Source organism: Physeter macrocephalus, chromosome 2 (genome assembly GCF_002837175.3).
Source record: "Physeter macrocephalus isolate SW-GA chromosome 2, ASM283717v5, whole genome shotgun sequence".
In the NCBI taxonomy this organism is placed as follows: Eukaryota; Metazoa; Chordata; class Mammalia; order Artiodactyla; family Physeteridae; genus Physeter; species Physeter macrocephalus.
The window spans coordinates 75,088,772-75,110,640 of record NC_041215.1 but is presented as its reverse complement, the minus strand read 5'-3'; the positions used below and the strand labels follow the sequence as shown (position 1 = coordinate 75,110,640).

Genomic DNA, 21,869 nt, shown 5'->3' with positions numbered 1-21,869 from the left:
GCCTAGAGCCCGTGCTCCGCAACAAGAGAAGCCACTGCAGTGAGAAGCCCGCGCGCCGCAACGAAGAGTAGCCCCCACTCTCCACAACTAGAGAAAGCCCGCACACAGCAACAAAGACCCAACGCAGACAAAAATAAATAAAATTAAATCTTTAAAAAAAATGGACGTGTATAAAGCTTTTTATATTGTCCAACACATAGTAGGTGCTCAACAAATAGCAGCTATTGTTGTTACATGGCTATTTAATTTATAATGCATAAATAACTTTTATCCCCAATAAATTTGTAAGTTCTATTTAAAAAAAGGATCATATCTTATCATTCTTTGTTTCTTCCACAAACCTTAAACAAAGTTTTGCACACAGCGGGTATGATTTTTTTGTGTGTGTGGCTTTATTGAATCTGACATCATATTCATTTGGTCCTTTTTAAAAAAAAATTTCATTTAAGTGATGTGTGTACATGATCACACATCAGCTAGCTTTGTGGGTTTCCCTCAAAGTCTTTGACTTCTTGAAATGTCCTCTCAATATCAATATTGTTTTCCTCTATCAAACCATCAGGGCTCTGAAACAATAATTTGGAAAAAGCAGTCAACTCAGTTGTCTGTGAACTGGATTAAAAAAAAAAGAATAATAATTCTGGCCACCTATTTGGCGACCTGTTCTGAAAACCAGGCAGCTAAAACGTTGTACAGAAAGAGTCGTAGGCTGGTTTGCTGTACCCGCCTTGTTTCAGTTCCATCAGTTGAGTTGGTGGCTATTCCACCGGTTGACATTAGGCAGGGCAGGGTCTCCAGACAGTTTGTTACCCTTGGCTGTCATGGCTGCAGTGTCAAGTTTGGAAATTAGCAAGTGACTTTAAATCTTCAAAAGGGGACTGGCCTTGTTGGTGTGGACAAGGTGTAAGAATTGTAGTAAACCATCACCCAGCTTATAAACATCACAAGTATGTCTGTCAATACCAAGGGAATAAAAACAAAGTACCAAAAAAGTGAAGTAAAAATTATGGGTGAATTAAGGAATGTATTTCTTTGAGTTCAGTGGAGGTAAGACTATTAAAGTGCCATGTAGTGTTACATGTTTTTAAAAAGAGCACATGTGTCTCCTCAGGTAGACCAAAAGTGTCTGGAAAGACCAGCACATGTTAGAAGATCTAGCTGGAAAGTAGGATTTGCCACGGAAATTACCTTACTCTGTTAACTTTGGACAATGTTCCATTGACTACGACTTGCCTTTTTCTTCTAATAAGAGAATTCGTGAGAGGAAAAAGAAACTCTTATAAGGAGAGGGCAAAAGAATGAAACATTAGGGGGCTTCTCTGGTGGTGCGGCGGTTAAGAATCTGCCTGCCAGTGCAGGGGACACGGGTTCGAGCCCTGGTCGGGGAAGATCCCACATGCCGCGGAGCAACTAAGCCCGTGTGCCACAACTACTGAGCCCGCGCGCCTAGAGCCCGCGCCCCACAACAAGAGAAGCCACCGCAGTAGGCCCACGCACCACAATGAAGAGTAGCCACCACTCGCTGAAACTAGAGAAAGCCCCGAGCGCAGCAACGAAGAGCCAGTGCAGCCAAAAATAAAATAAAATAAATAAATTTTAAAAAATTCGAAAAAGAATGAAACATTAGTCTGACTCAATATTTTTCTCTTTTTAAAACATTTAGATATTCCTCCTATTTCAAATTATACCAGGTTTCATTTTTCTTTCTACAGATTTAAGATCGTAAACTCCAATTAAAAGACTCATTGTTTGCCTTGATGGTTTTATGAATCTCTGATATGTAATTTTACAAAGAGAAAGTCGGGGAAGATCCCACATGCCGCGGAGCAACTAAGCCCGTGTGCCACAACTACTGAGCCCGCGCGCCTAGAGCCCGCGCCCCACAACAAGAGAAGCCACCGCAGTAGGCCCACGCACCACAATGAAGAGTAGCCACCACTCGCTGAAACTAGAGAAAGCCCTGAGCGCAGCAACGAAGAGCCAGTGCAGCCAAAAATAAAATAAAATAAATAAATTTTAAAAAATTCGAAAAAGAATGAAACATTAGTCTGACTCAATATTTTTCTCTTTTTAAAACATTTAGATATTCCTCCTATTTCAAATTATACCAGGTTTCATTTTTCTTTCTACAGATTTAAGATCGTAAACTCCAATTAAAAGACTCATTGTTTGCCTTGATGGTTTTATGAATCTCTGATATGTAATTTTACAAAGAGAAATCTTCATTACCTGGTGAATACGTGTTTACTGTCCCACATGTGCCTAGCACTGTGCCAGAGTTTGTAAAGGAGACAGAAGTGGTGCTCTCAATTCCGTGCTGTGCCCCTTCTGGAAAAACAAACTTCTTCCCTCCTCTGGGCATTATCTGTTACTCCAATATCTTATCTTAACACATTCTTAGTCCAACACTTAAACCAGGAAGCTTGGGCTATGGCTATTTATGAAGAAAGGATTACTCTTGTTTTTCTCCAGCTTGGGGCTCTATAACATTGAAAAACAAGTTTATCCCTATGTCTATTGTAATTTTTCTTGAAGAGATTGAAACTCTTTTTTTGATTTCCCTGCATTGCTTTTTCTAAAAAAATTTATTTTATTGAAATGTAGTTGATTTACAATGTTGTGTTAATGTCTACTGTACAGCAAAGTGATTCAGTTATACATATATATACATTCTTTTTCATATTCTTTTCCATTATGTTTATCACAGGATATTTCATATAGTTCCCTGTGCTATGCAGGGAGAACTTGTTTTCCATTCTCTGTATAATAGTTTGCATCTGCTAACCCCAAACTCCCAATACATCCCTCCCCCACACCCCTCCCTCCTTGCATTGCTTTTTTTTTTTTTTTTTGTGGTATGCGGGCCTCCCTCTGTTGCGGCGTCTCCCGTTGCGGAGCACAGGCTCCGGACGCGCAGGCTCAGCGGCCATGGCTCACGGGCCCAGCCGCTCCGCGGCACGTGCACGTGGGATCCTCCCAGACCGGGGCGCGAACCCGGTTCCCCTGCATCGGCAGGCGGACGCGCAACCACTGCGCCACCGGGAAGCCCCTTGCATTGCTTTTGATTGTTGCAAATTTTCCTTTGTTTTTATGTGCAATGTTTGTTGCTAAGTAGACTACTCTTCTCCAATTGTATTGTATGAGCATATGGTGTGGTGTGGATTCCACACCAGTCCAGTTAATGAATCCAGTGAATGTTGATAGCAACTTTGGAAAATAATCAAATTTTTACATTCATTTTTTTGGTGGAATTTTCTTGCTTTTTTTTTTTTTCTGATTTGAAGAGAACATAGAGCACTGGTAGTCAGTACAGCACAGATGCTGGACCAAAACTGTCAGATCCAGATCTTGCTTTGCACATGTTTGCTATTTGATCTTGGGCAAGTTACTGAATTGCTCTGTGTCTCAGTTTCTTTATTTGTAAAATATGCATAATAATGACATCTATCTTGTAGGGTTGTTATGAAGGTTAAATGACAAAGTTTACAAAAAGTTTACAAAGTACTTAGAATGGTGCATACCATTTAAGTACCATACAAATAGTTTTTTCATCTTTGCACCATCTATTTTGATTTTTGGGAAAGGCAGGGCCAGCCTGGGAAAGTAGGGTGTCCCTTTGGTTCTAATGGTTCCTTGTCAATGACTGCCTGGTTCTTAGCAATAGGTTTTTATTTCAGTGTGGATTATGATGTTTTCCTCTGGTTTTTATTAGAGGGAGACTGTTTTAAAGTTATAAAAGATTGTTTGCAAAATTACCTCTTGGTTAAAAGTGGATTGGTTGAATATGGATGTTTAGAGACCATTTGCTGAAAGAAGTGTTAAATTTTGCTCTATTTAGATTTTTTTCTTTCATAAACTATGTTTAGCTCCAAAGTATGAAATTCCCCCACTCCCACCTTCTTTGGACTTCAAATTATTAAACAATAAAGTATAGATAATATGTAGTAACCTTTGGAGGGGTTATAAGTAAAGGCTACTTATTTAAAAAATACTCTCAGAAAATAAAGTGCATACAAACCAGTTGAAATCAGGGTCAGCTGAAATTGTTATCAAACTTGATCTAGACCTTTTCACTAGCAGCCTTCTTTTTTTTTTAATTTATTTTTTATTTTTGCCTGTTTTGGAACTTTATTATTATTTTTGTTTGATTTCTATTTTATTATTATTATTGTTAAAAAATTTATTTTATATTGGGGAATAGTTGATTTACAATGTGTTAGATTCAGGTGTACAGCAAAGTGATTGTGTTATATATCTACATAAATCTATTCTTTTTCAGATGCTTTTTCCATATAGGTTATTACAAAGTATCGAATAGAGTTCCCTGTGCTATACTAGCAGTTTGTTTTTAAACAACACATATTTCCTTTGTAATAGAATGGATGACAGTCTTCTAACCCTAGTGGAGCATTTGGTTGATTACTAAGATGCCACCCAGCAAGTGATAGAGTATCCATTTGTTCTTCTGCAGAGATGTTTCCAAACAATAGTCATTTGGGAATTATAACAGGCATGGAAGTTAATATTGAAAAGATGAACTTGACAAATGAATTACCATGGATCTGTTGATAAGTTGAGTGAATTGGGCTTGATATATTACTTTAGATAACTGAGTATTTGGGAGGTCAAATGTGAAAACTACTAACTAGAAAGAGTTACTTAATTGTAAAACTTCCCCTGTCAGTTTAATTTTTATTTTTTAATGTGTGGTTTTTAAATAATTGACTTTGAAGTGCTTAAAAAATGACTTTTGGGTATCTATTTTGTGTTCTTTTCATGATGTGCTTAACTTCATATTTTAGCAAAAACAAAAAACAACCTCAAAATTTGACTTGTAATAAAAATTGCTTAAGAAATAAAAAAAAACAAATAAACAAAAATGTTGCTTAAAAAATAACACTAACTATACATATATTTAAAAACAGGCAGTATATTGTTCTGAGAATTTGCTTCAGTATGCTCAGCTTCTAAGTGTATGATTTTTCCAGCAATAGGAAACTCTTTGTAAGTAGACTAACCTTTAGATTGTTATAATTTTTCAACCAGAAATTATTAGATACTAAGGGAAACAAACGTACTGAATTTACAAATGTATTATGTTGGATTACTAACAATAGACCTAATTGATAAAAGTGATTTAATATATGTTGTGTTAATAGCTAAACCTCCAAAGCCTCTAATCTCTCATGGAAATATTGCTTTGTAGAACAAAATCCAATGAGAAGTTCTGGGATTCCAGAGTGAATTTGTACATTCCTTAGGGGCATTTTTGCAAGGGAGGTTGTTGTGTTTTAAAGGTAGTTGATAAGAGACCTGCACCACCAACCCCAGACCTGCACCACCAACCACCATCATGCATTAGTCTATAGAAGGTATTTGGGTGTACGTATTCCTGTACCACTCGGTACCACCATTTAGCCAAGGAAAGTTTCTGACCATTTGCAGCATACATTATAAATCAGGATGTCACTACCAGACAATCAGATTTGAACATTCCATGAACAAAGTAGCCTATATCCCCTAGGAATAGATCACTTAACTATGTTTATGTCATGCTCTTGATATGCCTGCATTTACACAAGACAGGATAGCACATTGTTTATTTATTTTAGGAGTAGGTAATTGATCTGTATATTTACTTAATTTCAGTTTAATTAGTCAAACATTGAAATGGGTAATTTAGCATGGTTGCTTAAATACACGGGGAAAGTATAATTATTCTTCCAATCCCCCGAATTATTCCTCTACCACCATGGGTTTGTGAAAGAATAATTTTGAGTCTTCTCCACGTTGGGCTGGTGTTGGCTGCTCTCTTAAAAATAAAATTCATACTTGGCACATAATGTATGGGGAGGTTGCTGGTCAGATATTTGGGGAAGCTCAGAGGATCGCTAACTGCCAAATTAGTCCCCTGGGGAGAACTAGGAAAACTGCAGGATATACTGGTTGAATTATATAACTTGTTTAAGTTATATTCACTTTCTGGTATCACTAGGGGATATCACTGTCACTTGGAAATGTGGCTAGTTTGATGCCAAGTTTGTGCACTCTGATTGGCTGCAGAGATTTTTGTTTATTTGTCTTTTGGCCTTTGTTTGTTGGCAGAGAAGAGCCGTACCTGGCATCTTACAAATAAGTTACAAGCAAAAAGCCATAATATTGATCTTGTATCTAAGAATGAAGAACCATAAATTGCTGTATATGATTTAGTAATAAAAAGGCACTTAAAAAGACTGTAGGGTGGGAAACTGAAAAAAGCACAGTCCCACAAATGAAAAGTTACTCATGATGGTATCAGAGATAACCACTCTTAACTTTCTGGCCTTTTCTGTGCTTTTTTTCTGTTATATATGATCTGTTACAGGTAAAATTTTGCATCCTGTCTTTGTTACAATGTATAATGAAATAGTACAAATATTTCTCCAAATCATTTAGAAGTTCTTCATAACTATTTTAATGAGTTCCTAATATGAGATATAGATATAAGAAAATTTATTCATTTTCATATTATTGGACATTTACGAGGTTTGCAATTTCCTTTATTATAAATTATGCTATGATGAAAACCTCTACACATAAATCTTTAATTCTCTGCTTAGTTCCTTAAGGGGAAAAAAATTACCTAGAAGTAAAAGTATTAAGTTAAAGAATAAGCACTTTTAAAAAGCAGGATACCTGTTGTCAAATTGCTTTCCAGATTGGTTACCTCCAGGTGCACTCTAGTCAGCTGTGTGTGTGAAAATGACTTTCCTGTGTGAAGATGACTTTCCTGCAGACCCTGAAACAGAATATAATCATAAAAATGTTTTCCTAATTGTATAAATAATTTACATTCTTTGATTACTAATTAGTTGAATAATTATTTGTTTTCATCAGAAATTTGTATTTTTTGGAAATATCTGTGTGGGTAACTTTTTAAACTGGCTTTCTCTTGCTTGTGGGATTACAGAATGTCACAGTGATGAGTTTCAGTGCCGACCTGGGCTTTGTATCATTGCGTCCTGGCGGTGTGACGGGACCAGAGACTGCGCGAATGGCTCGGATGAAATTGGCTGCCGTAAGTGAAGAGCGGTGGGGCTAAGCTCTGTTCTGAGTAGCAGAAGTGCTAAATGGTCATTTCAGCTGTAACAAAGAGAAAGAGTTGTGCCTTTAGTAGTAGATTGGACTGAGCTCCAATCTTTTGAGATAGAGAACTGGTGGCATTAAGAATTCAGTCCCTTTTGATCACGAGGTTCAATTCACATCAGTTTCTATCTTACTCTTATCCCATGACCTTGGTATGGAACCAACTTTCTGAGCTGTTTTCTGAAGCCTATAAACGATTATTTCAGATTATTCAGTCTGCAAATTTTGTGCACTAACAAGAATAAAAAAATAATGTTGTCTGTACTGCTGTGATTTGTAATTCAAGGAAGAGTCTGTTTTTATAAAAAGGATGTAGTAGAACTTGTGTGCATTGCTATCAAGAGGTCACAGAAGGGGCTAGTGTGGTTTATGTTTTTTAAATAATAGTTAAAAGCATGATAATATTATAAACCTCCAATTTAACTCTTTAATTTAGAAGAATTATAAAATCACTTTCATATATTTCTTCTTTTAGTTCTCTCAACAATATTCTGAGGTAGGTTTCAGATGAGGAAACTGAGGCATAGAGAAGCTAAATTATTTATTAAAGGCTTCCCAGTTGGTGCACTAATCCCAACCCTTATGTCCATTGCTCTCCCACCTTGCCATGGGTGATCCATCACTACTGCAATTTCATTCCTTCTGACAGGTGAACAGGCAAGGGTTATCATCCAAAAACCAAGAAAGCAGGTGAAAATTTGTTTTGAATCGTTGGCCATCCAGGACACAGGCACAACAGGACAAACTTTGGTGTATTGTTTGGATGACTATGCATTTGAAAATGGGAGAAGTGTGGGGTTTAGGTCCTATAAGGTGCTTCTCAAACTTTCATGCAGAAGTGGATCACCTGGGGAGCTTGTTAAAGTGTAGGTTTTAATTCCACATGTTTGAGGTGGGACCTGAGATTCTGCATTTCTGCAAGCTCCCAGGTAAAGCTGATGCTGCTAGCCTGGAAACCACACTTTGAGTAAGGGAGTAGTTCTATTTGTAGAGATATGATCAAGTGCTATCTATTTGCCTCCTCTGGGCTTACTGAGTTCATTTTAGGTTAAAACTAGGAGCAGAAAGTCAGGAACAGTGTATTCTGAGATAAAGGAATAATTGAACAGTCATACCAACAATTTATCAATGTCCCATAATGATGATGATAAAAACATACCAATGACAATCACTTGCACCTTATTTACATGGTACTTTAACATATGTTACGCTACTTATTTTTTTTTTAACATCTTTATTGGAGTATAATTGCTTTACAGTGTTGTGTTAGTTTCTGCTGTATAACAAAGTGAATCAACTATATGTATACATATATCACCGTATCCCCTCTCTCTTGCGTCTCCCTCCCACCCTCCTTATCCCACCCCTCTAGGTGGTCACAAAGCACCGAGCTGATCTCCCTGTGCTGTGCGGCTGCTTCCCACTAGCTATCTATTTTACATTTGGTAGTGTATATATGTCCATGCCACTCTCTCACTTCGTCCCAACTTACCCTTCCCCCTCCCTGTGTCCTCAAGTTATTCTCTACGTCTCCATCTTTGTTCCTGTCCTGCCCCTAGATTCATCAGAACCATTATTTTTTTTTAGATTCCATATATATATGTGTTAGCATACGGTATTTGATTTTCTCTTTCTGACTTACTTCACTCTGTATGACAGACTCTAGGTCCATCCACCTCACTACAAATAACTCAATTTCGTTTCATTTTATGGCTGAGGAATATTCCATTCTACTTATTTTTTATAGCACACTGTGAGAAAAATATAGTCCCCATTTTATTATGCATACATTGAGATTCAGAGAACCTGCTGAAGATTGTAAAGCAAGTAAATTGTGGAAATAATAAATTATTTGATTTTGGGTCTTATTTTCCAAATCTCATGGATTTTACAATTTATCATGATGCTTTACTATTAGCTATTACAAAACACTTCAAATAATTTAATAATTCTAAACTCATGGTTGATTTTATTGAAATTAAAAATTTACTATTTTTTTGGTCATAACTTTGTATGAATGTGTGTTTGGGCTGTTTGTTTTATTCTCTGTATTTTGTATTGCTTCGGATCATCATTTTGTTGTGACGCCATTGCTGAGATTACTTGACAGTGAACACTGGTTAAAGTCCACAGGCTCTAAGGTTTTTTATATTTGCTATCAAATATATTGAGCAGGAGTTGACATACTTCTTTTGAAACGAGCATTGTTTGTTGGTATAATAGGGTGGATGTTTGACATAATGAGTTTTTTTCTGGTTTATTTTAGCTCACCCCACTTGCCGTTCCAACCAGTTCCTGTGTCAGAGTGAGGAGCTATGCATCCCTGTCCACTGGGTGTGTGACGAGGAAGAAGACTGTATGGATGGCTCAGATGAACGTCGGCATTGCCGTAAGTGCTTGTAGAGGAATCTTGTTTTGGCCCTTTGGACACCTTAAATTCCAACCTGTTACAAATACAAAACACAATGGAATGAATCTTTATAAATGCAGAGTTGGACCTTGAAGGACAAGGGAACCTGTGTCAGCCATCTCACTCAGGAGTTGGATGATACTGAAAGTGTGAGTGTGCTGAAGAATTCTCAATATAGCCAGTGATTTGGACATGGGATAGATTCCCAGTATTTAACTCAGGTTATGTTATGCTTAAGAAAGAAACAAAACACTTATTGGTATCTGTATGTGGACGTCTTCATTGGTCTGCTTGGCAGTTGGATGAGCCCACGTGCTCCTGCAGCACACTGTGCAGGAAAAACCTTCCACCCCTTCTGCCCCACTATTAAACTCTCTTCTTTCTGACTGAGTGGAGTGGAGGTCTGTTGGAGGTACTTCAGTGACGGCTGCTATAGCCATCGTAGGATGAGCTGGAACCAGAAAGCAAATAGTAGCAAGGAAGAGGATGTTGGCGACTGCTGATTCCTGGACATTGAGAGGGTTCAGGGCAGTAACCTGGAAGAAACCCTTCCATTCTGATTTCTTTGGGATGGAACTGGAAAAGAGTGTATTACTGGGCTTAAACAATTTTGGACAAGAGCATAATCTTGGGTGAATGTGACATGGCAACATGTGAGAAAGATGTCTGTCGTCTATAGCCTTCCTTTCTCTTAAGGATATTTGTATAATTTAAAATTATTCTTGTATCAATGGGGATTTTTTGGCTGCAAAGAATGAAAAACACAACTCAAAAAAGTTAAGCAAAAAGGGAATTTATTATCTCACCCAAGAAGCCTAAACGTAGCATTGTTCCGGAATTGATTGGAAGATAATGGAAAATCTCAATTCCTTGGATCGGTGACATCATGCAATTTTCTTCCACTATTCTGCCCTGCCCTGCCATCTTTTTAGCCTGTTGGCTTTTCATGATTGCATGAAAGCTGCAGAAGTCCTGAATTTAACATTCCCATAATTCAAATTTCAATATCTAGAAGAGAAAACATCAACATCTTTTCCCTGTGTTTTTATAAGACAAAAAAACCCAGCAACAACAAAAAAAACCCCAAACTAAAACCTTTTAGCGAGTCTAAGTTGGACTGAGATGGAAATTGGAGAGAAGATACAAGGCTGTAATGAACCACCTCAGGCTCTTGACCTCAGTTGTCCTCTGGAAAAGTCCAGCTCTGATCACTGTGTAGCATTCACCTTTCAACTTCCCCACATTCTGTTTCATTAAATGCACATCCCACAGATCATGGACATCTGTCATCACTGTGTGTTGGTTTTGAGATAGCCAAGATCCTGTTGGCATTTTCACATGGACATTGTCCACAAAGATCAAAGAAGAAACAGATATTTTTGATGGCTGCGTCATGTGGGAACTTGTTTGTTAGGTGACTAGCAGTGGAGATGCTGTGGGCTTCAGTAGGTTCTGGATGTATTTATAAAAAATTAGAATTAAGTCCAGGAATTTTGGGTCCAGCAATGGGAGTATGAACTTTTTTCAGTCGAGCCACTAGAAGCCTTCTTTTGAGGAAGTTAATGGAAATTCTCAATACTTATGAGTTTGACTTTGGTGTAAAGGTAAAATGTAGACTGTATAATTAAACAGTCTGTTAGGGCTTGTCAGTGCTGGTCATGAGGTCTGCCAGCAACAAAGAGATGGTGATCCTTGGGACAGAGTGGTTCAGGGGAAACCAGCAAACTATGTAGGGGTGTGGAGGGTGGTGGTGGTGACAAATGGCAGTCTCGAGGAGGGCACAGACAGGAGCTAGTCAAGGCCAGATAGGAGCATGGCATATCTACATCAGGTGAGTTACACGCATCCGGATCTGAGGTGGAGTGGCAAAAAGGGAGGGAGGTGGGGGACAGTAGCTCAGAAGGACTGAAAGGAGGAAGGAAAAGTACCAGGCATAGTAGAGAGCAGGGAGAAATCCTTGTTTCTAGGAAATCTGTTCTGGGCTCTGATATTTCTGGCTGGCCTCTCAAAGGTCCTAGAGGAAAAGGGTGACCTAGTAGGTAGTCAGTGCTAGATTGTGAAGCTCTGGAGAGCAGTGACTATGCTTTATTCAGCTTGTATCCCTAAGGCTTGGTATTCTGTCTAGCAGATAGTAGGTTCCTGATAAGTGGACACTGAATGAATGAATGATGGGTTGTTTATCTTTTGGCTAGATATGCCATTTGGTTCCATTTTCCCTTGCTTCCCACACGGAGTAGGAAGAAAGCTGAGCTGTAGATTGTGATGCAGTGTGTGGTGGATGACCCCTTGATAATAATACTACATAGAGGGGATGGGAACTACCAAGGGCAACTGCTTGGGGAGACTGGAAATAACTTTACAGCAATAATTTATGAGCAATGTTCCATACTATTTTAAGTGAGTATGGATTTTATAAGGTAACTCTTGCATTTTAAATTTTACATTATTTTTTTATCAAATCATCTTCTCCCCAAATGCTTCTCTCTTATGTGGACAATTTAAAAGTCCCATCATAATTCCTGCCTCGGGGCTTCCCTGGTGGCACAGTGGTTAAGAATCTGCCTGCCGATGCAGGGGACACGGGTTCGAGCCCTGGTCCGGGAAGATCCCACATGCCACGGAGCAACTAAGCCCGTGCGCCACGACTCGTGAGCCTGCGCTCTAGAGCCCACGAGCCACAAACACTGAAGCCCTCGCACAACAACTACTGAGGCCCGCGTGCGTAGAGCCCATGCTCCGCAGCAAGAGAAGCCACCGCAATGAGACACCTGCGCACCGCAACGAAGAGTAGACCCCTTGCCACAACTAGAGAAAGCCCGCATGCCTCAACGAAGACCCAACGCAGCCAAAGATAAATAAATAAAAATAAATTAATTAAAAAAAAAATTCCGGCCTCAGACTCACAGAATAGAATTCACATGATGCTTGGAATATTGATTCATTTAATTTTGTCTGTTTTATCCAGAGGCAAATTTGAGAAACTACTGGTACTCTGCTCTCACCTACCCTAATCAGCTTAGGATAAAATCAAGCTAGCTTAAATTTATGTTTATAAAATTGACAGGTATTCAATGTAGAAATCTTATATAGTAGAGAAAACTCTAAAGAAAAAAAAATCTCCCACATTCCTAATACTCAGAAATAACCACTGTTTACCCTTTGGCATATTTCCTTCTTGTTTAAACAAGGATTTCAATGAGGGGGACCTTACTGATCCTTGATTAATACCTATACCTGCAAAATTCTTATTTCATCCATCCTTTTTACTGTATAGGTTTTCAAGCTATATTGTATTCTCAACACATGTTGCTAATATAATTGTCTACACTCACAACCTTGAATGTTGATATGATTCTGGGCATTTTGATAGTATCCTAATAATAACACTTTTGCTTTCACATTATAAGATGTCTACCTTAGAGTAGCTGGGTTAATGTTACTGTCATATTTGTTAGTTGGTCTGTGTTTTTCAGTAATTACAAAGTAATATTTTTTTCCTTTCACAGCTGGGAGAACATGCTCAAGCCATCAGTTTACGTGCGACAACGGTGAATGTATCCCAGCAGAATTCAGATGTGACCATTCCACAGACTGCTTGGATGGAACTGATGAGAAAAACTGCCGTGAGTCCTTACAGTCTTTGCACTGTATTTGGTTTCACCTTTGTCCCTTTGGCATTTTAATCAATTTGTTGATGGACAGAAATGCCTACAATATGCCTCTTGTTATTGAAATCTCTTGGCAGATTCTTTTGTGGATTAGAGGTGATGTTCTGATAGGAGTCTATTTTTAGCAAGACATTCTGAGTCTGTCCTGCCTTAGCACATCAAGTTTTTGTATGTCTTGAAGTAAGAAACTTTTAACTTTAACATAGAATCACAAAAAGTCAATGAGTACAAAATCCAGTTTGGTCAATTTTAACTTTTAGTACGTTACCATGGTAAGCTTCTAGGTCAAATGTCTCAGTTTTTCTGCTCTTATGGACTCAGTGTTTTCCAGATTACCTTTGGAAACATGTTACATTTTGAAAATGGCTATCTGTGTAATGGAAGAATACTATATCAATTTGTAACTGATCACCACAAGATAAAGCATACAAATCACAGTATTCTATGTATAATGTTTAAATATGACCATAAGCAAAATAAGAAAGTGCAATCACTTCTTACAAATGAGTGAAGAGTAATCTGCCTCTCTTGAGGTTTATATAGAATTGTTAGAATACAAGAATATACTAATTATTCTGCTGTGTCCGTCCTCTGGTCCATCTAACTCTGTCTTTAGTCTCAGACATACCCATTTTCTCTCAAAAGCACTTATAGGTCTATCATTTATGAATTTACCCAGAGCTTCTTTGAGTTTTTATATATCTTTCCCTGGCATTCTTTCTGGCATACTGCATTTCAGACTTCAAGGAGTTATTTTAATATTCTAGTATTCTAATAATCGGTGGATAGATTTTGTGTACCTTAGAAACCTTGATCATAAACTTCTTGGTTATTATGTTTCCAACTAAAGATTTAGGTTTTAGTCTATTCTCATGGGACAACTCTTTTATTGTTTGATCATTTTGATAGGATTTTAGTTCTCTGGACTGTTTCTAAATTCCTTCCTTTGGTATATTGTATGCTTAATGAAAGAGCCATCTTCTGTATATTTTGCTACACTTCCCAATATGGCTCCATGCCTAGGGTGGGAGCTAACATAAATTGGTTATGAGCAAATTGTTCCTATTTACTCTAGTGTTCAAATTGTGCTCTTAATGGAAGAAATACTCGTATGTGTGTCCAGATTCATGCTGCAGCCTCACTGTCATCACACAGTGCATTAAAACAAAACAAAATCTTCTCCAATGCTTTCTTCCCTTGTATGTTATTTTCCTTTGAGAGGCGTCTGTGCTATTTGCCTTTATGTTTCCATTTCCTAGCAGAATTTCTGGTATAGTTCTGTTGTAATTTCCAACTTACATGTTTTCTTTTGAAAGAGATTGTGTTGCCTCTAGGTTGGGTCTTCTTTAACTTTGGAAGAGCTATGGAGAATTTAGACTTGGTACTGGCAGTTTTCGAGATGGTAGTGTGTGTCTGGAGGTCACAAATAGCAAGTCCAGAGTCAAGGACTCCCCTTTGAGTACTTTGTAAAGCAAACGATAAATTCTTTATTGTGGCAAGTGAAGAAAATATTTTTGATTAATAATAGAGACAAATCATACATTATATTTTGCAGTATTGTGTAAACTTCAAAGTGTTATGTAAATTCCAGTGGTTATTGTTATTAGACCCCTCACTGAGGGCATTAGGGCCAGTATTATAATACTGTCTTAAGAATAAGGTAACTGAACCAGCAAAGGATGGAGTGGCTTGTTCAAGGTTAAATGGTGTGTGGCAGAGCTAGAGCTCAGCTCGTCCTCTGGTCCAAGTCTGGTGATTGCTCTTCATGAAGGACTTTATTTACAGAAGGAGGAAGTCCTACCTTGTGCAAGAACAACAGAACCAGAGGCCTGTGCCACCAGCCAACAGTCTGAATCTTTATCCCTTATTTACAAGTGGATAAAAATGAGTGCTTTATTGCAAATGCAATGGGACTGCAGGAAATGCGATTTTAGGGAAAATAAAAGGCAGCCAAAACACACTGTTTGGATTTATTCCATGTGAACACCCTGCAGCCAAGTCTCAAGTCACCAATACAGCTGCCTCATGACTTTGCCGACGGACCTTCTGGAAAAAAGCTGGCAGGGTACAAGCATTCAAGCAGCTCTTATGGAAAGGAATGAAGGAAAGGAAGTGAGCTTTGTAAAATATCTGGGCAGGAATCCTTAATCAAGATTTTGTTCATTTTTTCAAGCACATACAAGTAATTGTTGAACCAGAGTTAAACCTCATTGTTTCTGGAATCATACAAGTCATGAATCCTTCAGGGTTCATGGCCCTAAAGTGAATCTCACACATGTTAAGGGTGTTTTACAATGAGGTATTTTTTCCTATTTCTCTCTACCTCATTTATTTATTGCTATGTGTTCTGTAAGGAAGAGTGTAAAAAAAAATAACAAATCAGAGGAAATTAAAAAAGAATCCTCATACTTCCTTGTTAGTGCTTTGATCTCCTGGCCACAGCCAGATTTGTACAAGAAGGAAACGAATGACCTGGATCAAAGTCTTTAAAAAGTGCCGGTACTGGGGGGAGGATTTGCCTCATTTTATTTTCCGTCTTTGTTTGGAGCTCTTGTGCGAAATGGGAAAGGGGAGTGTCACTCCCAGGGCATCAATCACTATCGTATTCCATTTTTTTTTTTATTGGAGTATAGTTGCTTTACAATGGTGTGTTAGTTTCTGCTGTACAGCAAAGTGAATCAGCCATACGTATATATATATCCCCTCTCTTCTGGATTTCCTTCCCACCTAGGTCACCACAGAGCACTGAGTAGAATTCCCTGTGCTATACAGTAGGTTCTCACTAGTTATCTGTTTTATGCATAGTAGTGTATATATATCAATGGCAATCTCCCAATTCAGCCCACCTTCCCCCTCCCCACTTGGTGTCCATACGTTTGTTCTCTACATCTGTGTCTCTGTTTCTGCTTTGCAAATAGTTTCATCTCTACCATTTTTCTAGATTCCAGATTTACGCATTAATCAGTACTACAAAGTAGGTGTGAGGACTATCTCCACTTTACAGAGATCAAGAAGTAAGGGTAGGGCTTCCCTGGTGGCGCAGTGGTTGAGAGCCCTCCTGCCGATGCAGGGGACACGGGTTCGTGCCCCAGTCTGGGAAGATCCCACATGCCGCGGAGCGGCTGGGCCCGTGAGCCATGGCCGCTGAGCCTGCGCGTCCGGAGCCTGTGCTCCGCAACGGAAGAGGCCATGGCAGTGAGAGGCCCGCGTACCGCAAAAAAAAAAAAAAAAAACTGGTAAGGGTAGACGAACCAGGATATTAACCTAGGTCTAAACCCTATGCCCATGCTTTACTTTTGTATAAGAAGTTTACAGAGCATTTTTGCCTATAGGTTACTTAGCTATTTTATTATTAAAGTGATTGTTTAAAACTTTTTATTATGGAAGGTTTTAAACATAATCAAAAACAGAGTGATTACATCAACTAATAGCTAATTTTGTCTTACCTATATCTCTTCTCTCCATTATTTTGAAGCAGTTGTCAGATATCATATAAGTTTGTCTTTAAATAATTCAGTATCTATATTGCTAAAATATAAGGACTGAAACATTACAGTATCATGATCACACCTAAAAGTTAATAACTGTTCTTTAAAGTAATCAAATATCCATCCAGTTTTAAAAATTCTGCAATTGGCTTATTATTTTTTTACAGTGTCATTTAAATAAAAATCCAAAGAAAATCTGTATGTTGGAGTTAGCAAGTGACTTGTTCTGGAGTTTCCCATAGTCTGGGTTTTGCTCATTGCACCCACCCTATGATGTCCTTTAACATGTTCTTCTGTCCCCTGTATTTCCTAGAAATTGGTAGCTAGATCTAGAGTAAGGTTCTTCCATCTTGGAAATAATGACATTTGGGTCCAAATAATTCTTTATTGTGGGGAGCTGTCTTGTGCATTGTAGAATAGCTAACAGTATCCTTGGCCTCTATCCACTAGAAGCCAGCAGCACCTCCCAATTGTGATGACCAAAAATGTCCCTAGACAATGTCAAATGTCCTCTGGGAGCAGAATTCCCCTCCCCTGCTCCAGTTGAAAATAGCACTAGTCTAGAGGCTTGAACACATGCAAGGTTGTGTGTGTGTGTGTGTGTGTGTGTGTGTGTGTGTGTGTGTGTGTAAGGGCAGCAACACTTTGTATATAAAAGTATGTATTTCCATCAGGAGGCACCTAATGTCTGACTGCCCCTTTGTGATATTAGCAGCCATTGATAATCATACTAAGATCCATTTAGTTGTAGAGGTACTTAGCTATTTTAAATGTCACTTCAGATATATAGCAACTGTTTAATTAGTTGTTTTAAATTAGAATGTTCCCACATGATGGAGGATTAAGTGAGGCTTGGCCAGAAAACCTTTTTGTGAGACATGACACTTTGTTCTATTGTTTTTGCAGTCATGATGCATAGGAAAATTACTTTTGGACAAACTTAGAATCAGTTTATGAATATGGCTTTAATTTGTCTATTTCTCAGAAATAAGATTGTCTATAGGAATGGGTCTTCTAGGCACTAGAAACCACTTAAATATAGTGGTGGATGTTGGAAAACTGCCAAGAAGGACTTATTTCTTTTCCCCAAATATTTGAAAGGATCAGGAAGATTGACTCTGTAGTTCATAGTCCCGCCTGTCAGATCAGACCCCTAGGATATAGTTCTTACCCTTTCAAGCTTCTAAGATCAAGGTCTTGAGCTCCAAGACAGAGCACCTTGTGTCCATTCCAAGCACTCCTTTTACATAACAATGAATGGTGTGTAAGGGTCCACTCAGGGAAGCAGGGAGAAGGGAGGGAAAAGAATGGGTGAGATGGCAAGAAAGGCAAGGGTATTAAGGTCCCAATAAAAAGATTATCCTTGAAATAAATAGTTTCGTATCATATTTGGTCTTTTTGTCTGCTGTGTTCCTATATGCATAAGGCATAAGATATTTTTGGTTATTTTACTGTTTGAGAACTTTCTGAAAAAATATATATGTGTGTGTATATGTGTGTGTGTGTGTGTGTGTGTGTGTGTGTGTGTGTACAGCTATGAAATAGGTAAAAGTTCATTTTTCCTAAGTTATTTTGCTCTTCAGTCTGGCCATCTGTAAAATGGCACCTGCTTACAGCTTGTCAATTATTATTATTTTTTAAGGAACAGAGGGTTGAAACTTCCATCCATTTTGCTTTTAATGGGATTAGCATCAAGGAAAACCCACTCACTCAGAGTCTAAGATAAACATCAGAACAATGCAGCAATTATGGGTCATTCAATTCATATGTTGCACTGACTTTCGGTTGCTCAAAAATAGTATAATTTTTTCTTAGTTAAGTAAACAGATTATTTCATCTTTATCAAGTACCATATTAGCATGCTTTTGGTGTGAGTAAAACTATTGCTAATTATCATTGGTTTGCAGCACTTCTCTTTTGTTACTTAGGAATGCCAAAGAAAGGGTCAAATCCTTGCTACAATGAAGGCTTTCTTGCCGGTAATCAGCAGTATTTGGTCTGCCTGCCACGGGGGCGGCTTCGTCTCTGAAGTTTTATTTCTACTGACTTTCTGTTCTTTAGAATTTTGTATATCTAACTTTATATTTCTAACTGTTGAAACTCCAACTGGGGGCATAACTGGGAGGGAGTGAAGAGGAGGGATAAGTCATTCTTTGGACCGTGATGCCTGGTGACGGACATGTTCATCAAACTCAGCCCTACTGCACCTTGCTCTTACTATTCTCTCTACTCGAGGTGAGAAGGAAGAAGCAGACTGACCCCATCTTACATATCACATCACAGACGGACCTTTTTTTTTTTTTTTTTTTTAGCAGTTTGAGATACGATTCAGAGCCCTGAAACCTTGAGGAAAGAGAAAAATCTCTTATTTAGTCTTTATCTTACAAGCACATTATAAATATCTCCCATCTTTTAAAAAACCCTAAGATCCCTCTCAGCTGTTACCCTACTTCTCTGCTCCCTTTCACAGCAAAGTTACATAGAATTGTCTTTAATCACTATCTCCATTTCCTCTCCTTCTTTCTTTCTTGAACTCATTGAAAACAGTTCATCTCCAAATCTCCCAGAAACATTCTTGTCAGTGTCACCAGTGACCTCCATGTTGATAACCCTAATAGTTCTTGTTCAAACATCACCTTATCAGAGAGCTACTCCTCACTGTGACTCTTTCTCATTTATTTTAATGTCTGTCCTTCCACCCTCCTAAATAGAATGTAAGTTCCATGAGAGCAGGGATTTTACGAAGTTCATCACTTTCTCTCTAGTACTTAGCAGTCCCGTTACTATCTGTTGAATGAAATAGTTTTAAAAAGCTGTGTTACTTCACTTATAATTTCATTTATAATCTCTTTATCCAGTTCTTAGCACGGTGTCTAGGAAGATGGATTTCAATAAATATATGTTGCGTTATTCCCTGGAGCATTTGAAGCACAGTGTTCCATCCTGTGGCTCAGTGACTCCAATGCTAGGGCTCATGTGAGATTTTTATTATTTTTCAAAAAATTAGAACTATGTCAGTCTTTACCTCCTTTGCAGATTTTGGTGATAGTTCTGTGTATGAGGAGAAAGAGGTACTGCAGATCCAAACTCTTCAGAGCAGGACTCTTGGGTGCTTTTTAAACTTAGGTCTGAGATCAGGTCACCATGGATAGAGACCAGATAGGGATTTAGGACTTCAGACCCAGTAGTTCAAAGCGAGGGCGGTAAGGGAAACTTACTTATATAAGTTAATGTCTTTCCCTTTTTCGCTTCAGGCTCCTGAAAGCTGCTCAGACTAAACTTGATGTTAGTCCAATTCTAGTAGCCCTTGGGAAGACCATATTTACTTTCTCTTTCCAAGGTACTGAATTGTTATTCACATTTTATAAATATTATGTATATGCTTTTCATTGAAAGGCTCTTCAAATTATTTTTGGAAAGAGGCAGGAAATGCTTCTCTGTTGTCCTCTTGCATATTACTGCACTCCCTAGATGCTAGTCCATGATGACAGACACTTCAGGGACGTGAATTTGACTGACCCAGGAGGCGGGGGGTGGGTCAGAGAGGAATAGGTTGGTCTCCTGCTGCTTTGTGGTCTGTTTTTTTGGTATGGACTCTCTTGTTTGTCCTGGTACTCTTGGAAAGCTCTGTTTCCTAGCATAGCGTTTCCTGGAATTCTTAGATTATACCAGATTGAAGTCCTTAGTAGAATATGCCATAATTTGATGAAATTTAGATTTGGCCTCACTTCTCCAGACTTCCCAAGGTGGAATGAGAAACTGAATGGAAGAAAGAAAAACTTTCCCTTGCGTTGCTTCTTCTCTTTCTTTTCATGCTATCTTTTTAAGATTATTTCCTTTCATTCAGTTTCATTCTTCCTCCTGTAATTTTCTCTTCCTATTACTCTGAAGCCTGTAAGTGGTAGCAATACCTATAATAGTGGTTAGGAACAAGCCTAGTGGGGCCAGGTTGCCTGAATTTGAGTTCAGGTTCTCCAGCTTACCAGTCATATGACCTTTTTTCAAATTGTTTAACCTCTCTGTACCTCAGAGAGGCATGTATATAAGATCTCTAAAATGGGAACAATAGTGTAACTACCTCATTGGGTTGTTATAAGAACAAAATGAGTTCATACACATTGAGTACTTGAACAGGCTTCTGGCACATAGTTTTCAATACATGTTATTGATGATTATTATTGTTTTTGCTTATTTAACTTCATGGATAGTACTTGCAGCTAAGTGCTGGTGGCCAAACTAGTAAACTTTTTCTGGCAAATCATTACTCTGACTGGATTATCCTGCCTTGGAACCAGACTAACATAAAGTAACTTATAAAGGATGACTTCAAGACCTTGAAAAGTCCCAGGTGTCGGGGCAGGACTTATATCAGTAACCTCTTGTTTTCCTTTTAATCTTGGCTTAAGTGTCATAATATACCTTTAAGAGGCCCTCTCTTTCTTTAGAATCGATTTGTCTTCTTTTTGACTATTTTGTCAAATTCTGAGAACAGAATGTATTTACAGCCTTCCTGTCAAGATAATAAAGAGTAGTGCCTAATATGTGTGTCTTACCCTGCTGTGAATGATTTCCATTCTGGGAGGCCTACGAGTTTCTCAAACCACATCTTCCTCTTTGATTATGTAAACAGAACTATAGCATGGAAATTTCTTGCTTCCGCCAAATCATTAGCAGAGAAAACATTAAAAAAGTCTTCAAGCACCAATCTGACATGTATATTTGGAGAGAGCTCCCAATTTCGAGGAGCAAACATGGACATGTATCATTTGGAAATTGGAGAAAGGAAGGGAGAGGGAAGAGGTGGTGAGAATGAGGACTTTCTTTTTTTTTCTTTTAACATCTTTATTGGAGTATAATTGCTTTACAATGGTGTGTTAGTTTCTGCTTTATAACAAAGTGAATCAGTTATATGTATACATATGTTCCCATATCTCTTCCCTCTTGTGTCTCCCTCCCACACTCCCTATCCCGCCCCTCTAGGTGGTCACAAAGCACCGAGCTGATCTCCCCGTGCTATGCGGCTGCTTCCCACTAGCTATCCACCCTACGTTTGTTGGTGTATATATGTCCATGCCACTCTCTCACTTTGTCCCAGCTTACCCTTCCCCCTCCCCATATCCTCAAGTCCATTCTCTAGTAGGTCTGTGTCTTTATTCCCATCTTGCCCCTAGGTTCTTC

At 38.4% G+C, this 21,869-nt stretch overlaps 1 protein-coding gene across 1 annotated transcript in view; it reads left to right on the top strand.

Annotated features, from left to right (window-relative positions):
- Window positions 1-21,869, top strand: part of LRP2 (LDL receptor related protein 2) — a 168,731-nt gene that overhangs the window by 7,450 nt on the left and 139,412 nt on the right. The window contains exons 2-4 of the mRNA XM_007110946.2: window positions 6,950-7,057; window positions 9,392-9,514; window positions 13,042-13,158. Coding sequence (XP_007111008.2) covers window positions 6,950-7,057; window positions 9,392-9,514; window positions 13,042-13,158 — 348 coding nt within the window. The remainder of the gene's footprint in view (window positions 1-6,949; window positions 7,058-9,391; window positions 9,515-13,041; window positions 13,159-21,869) is intronic.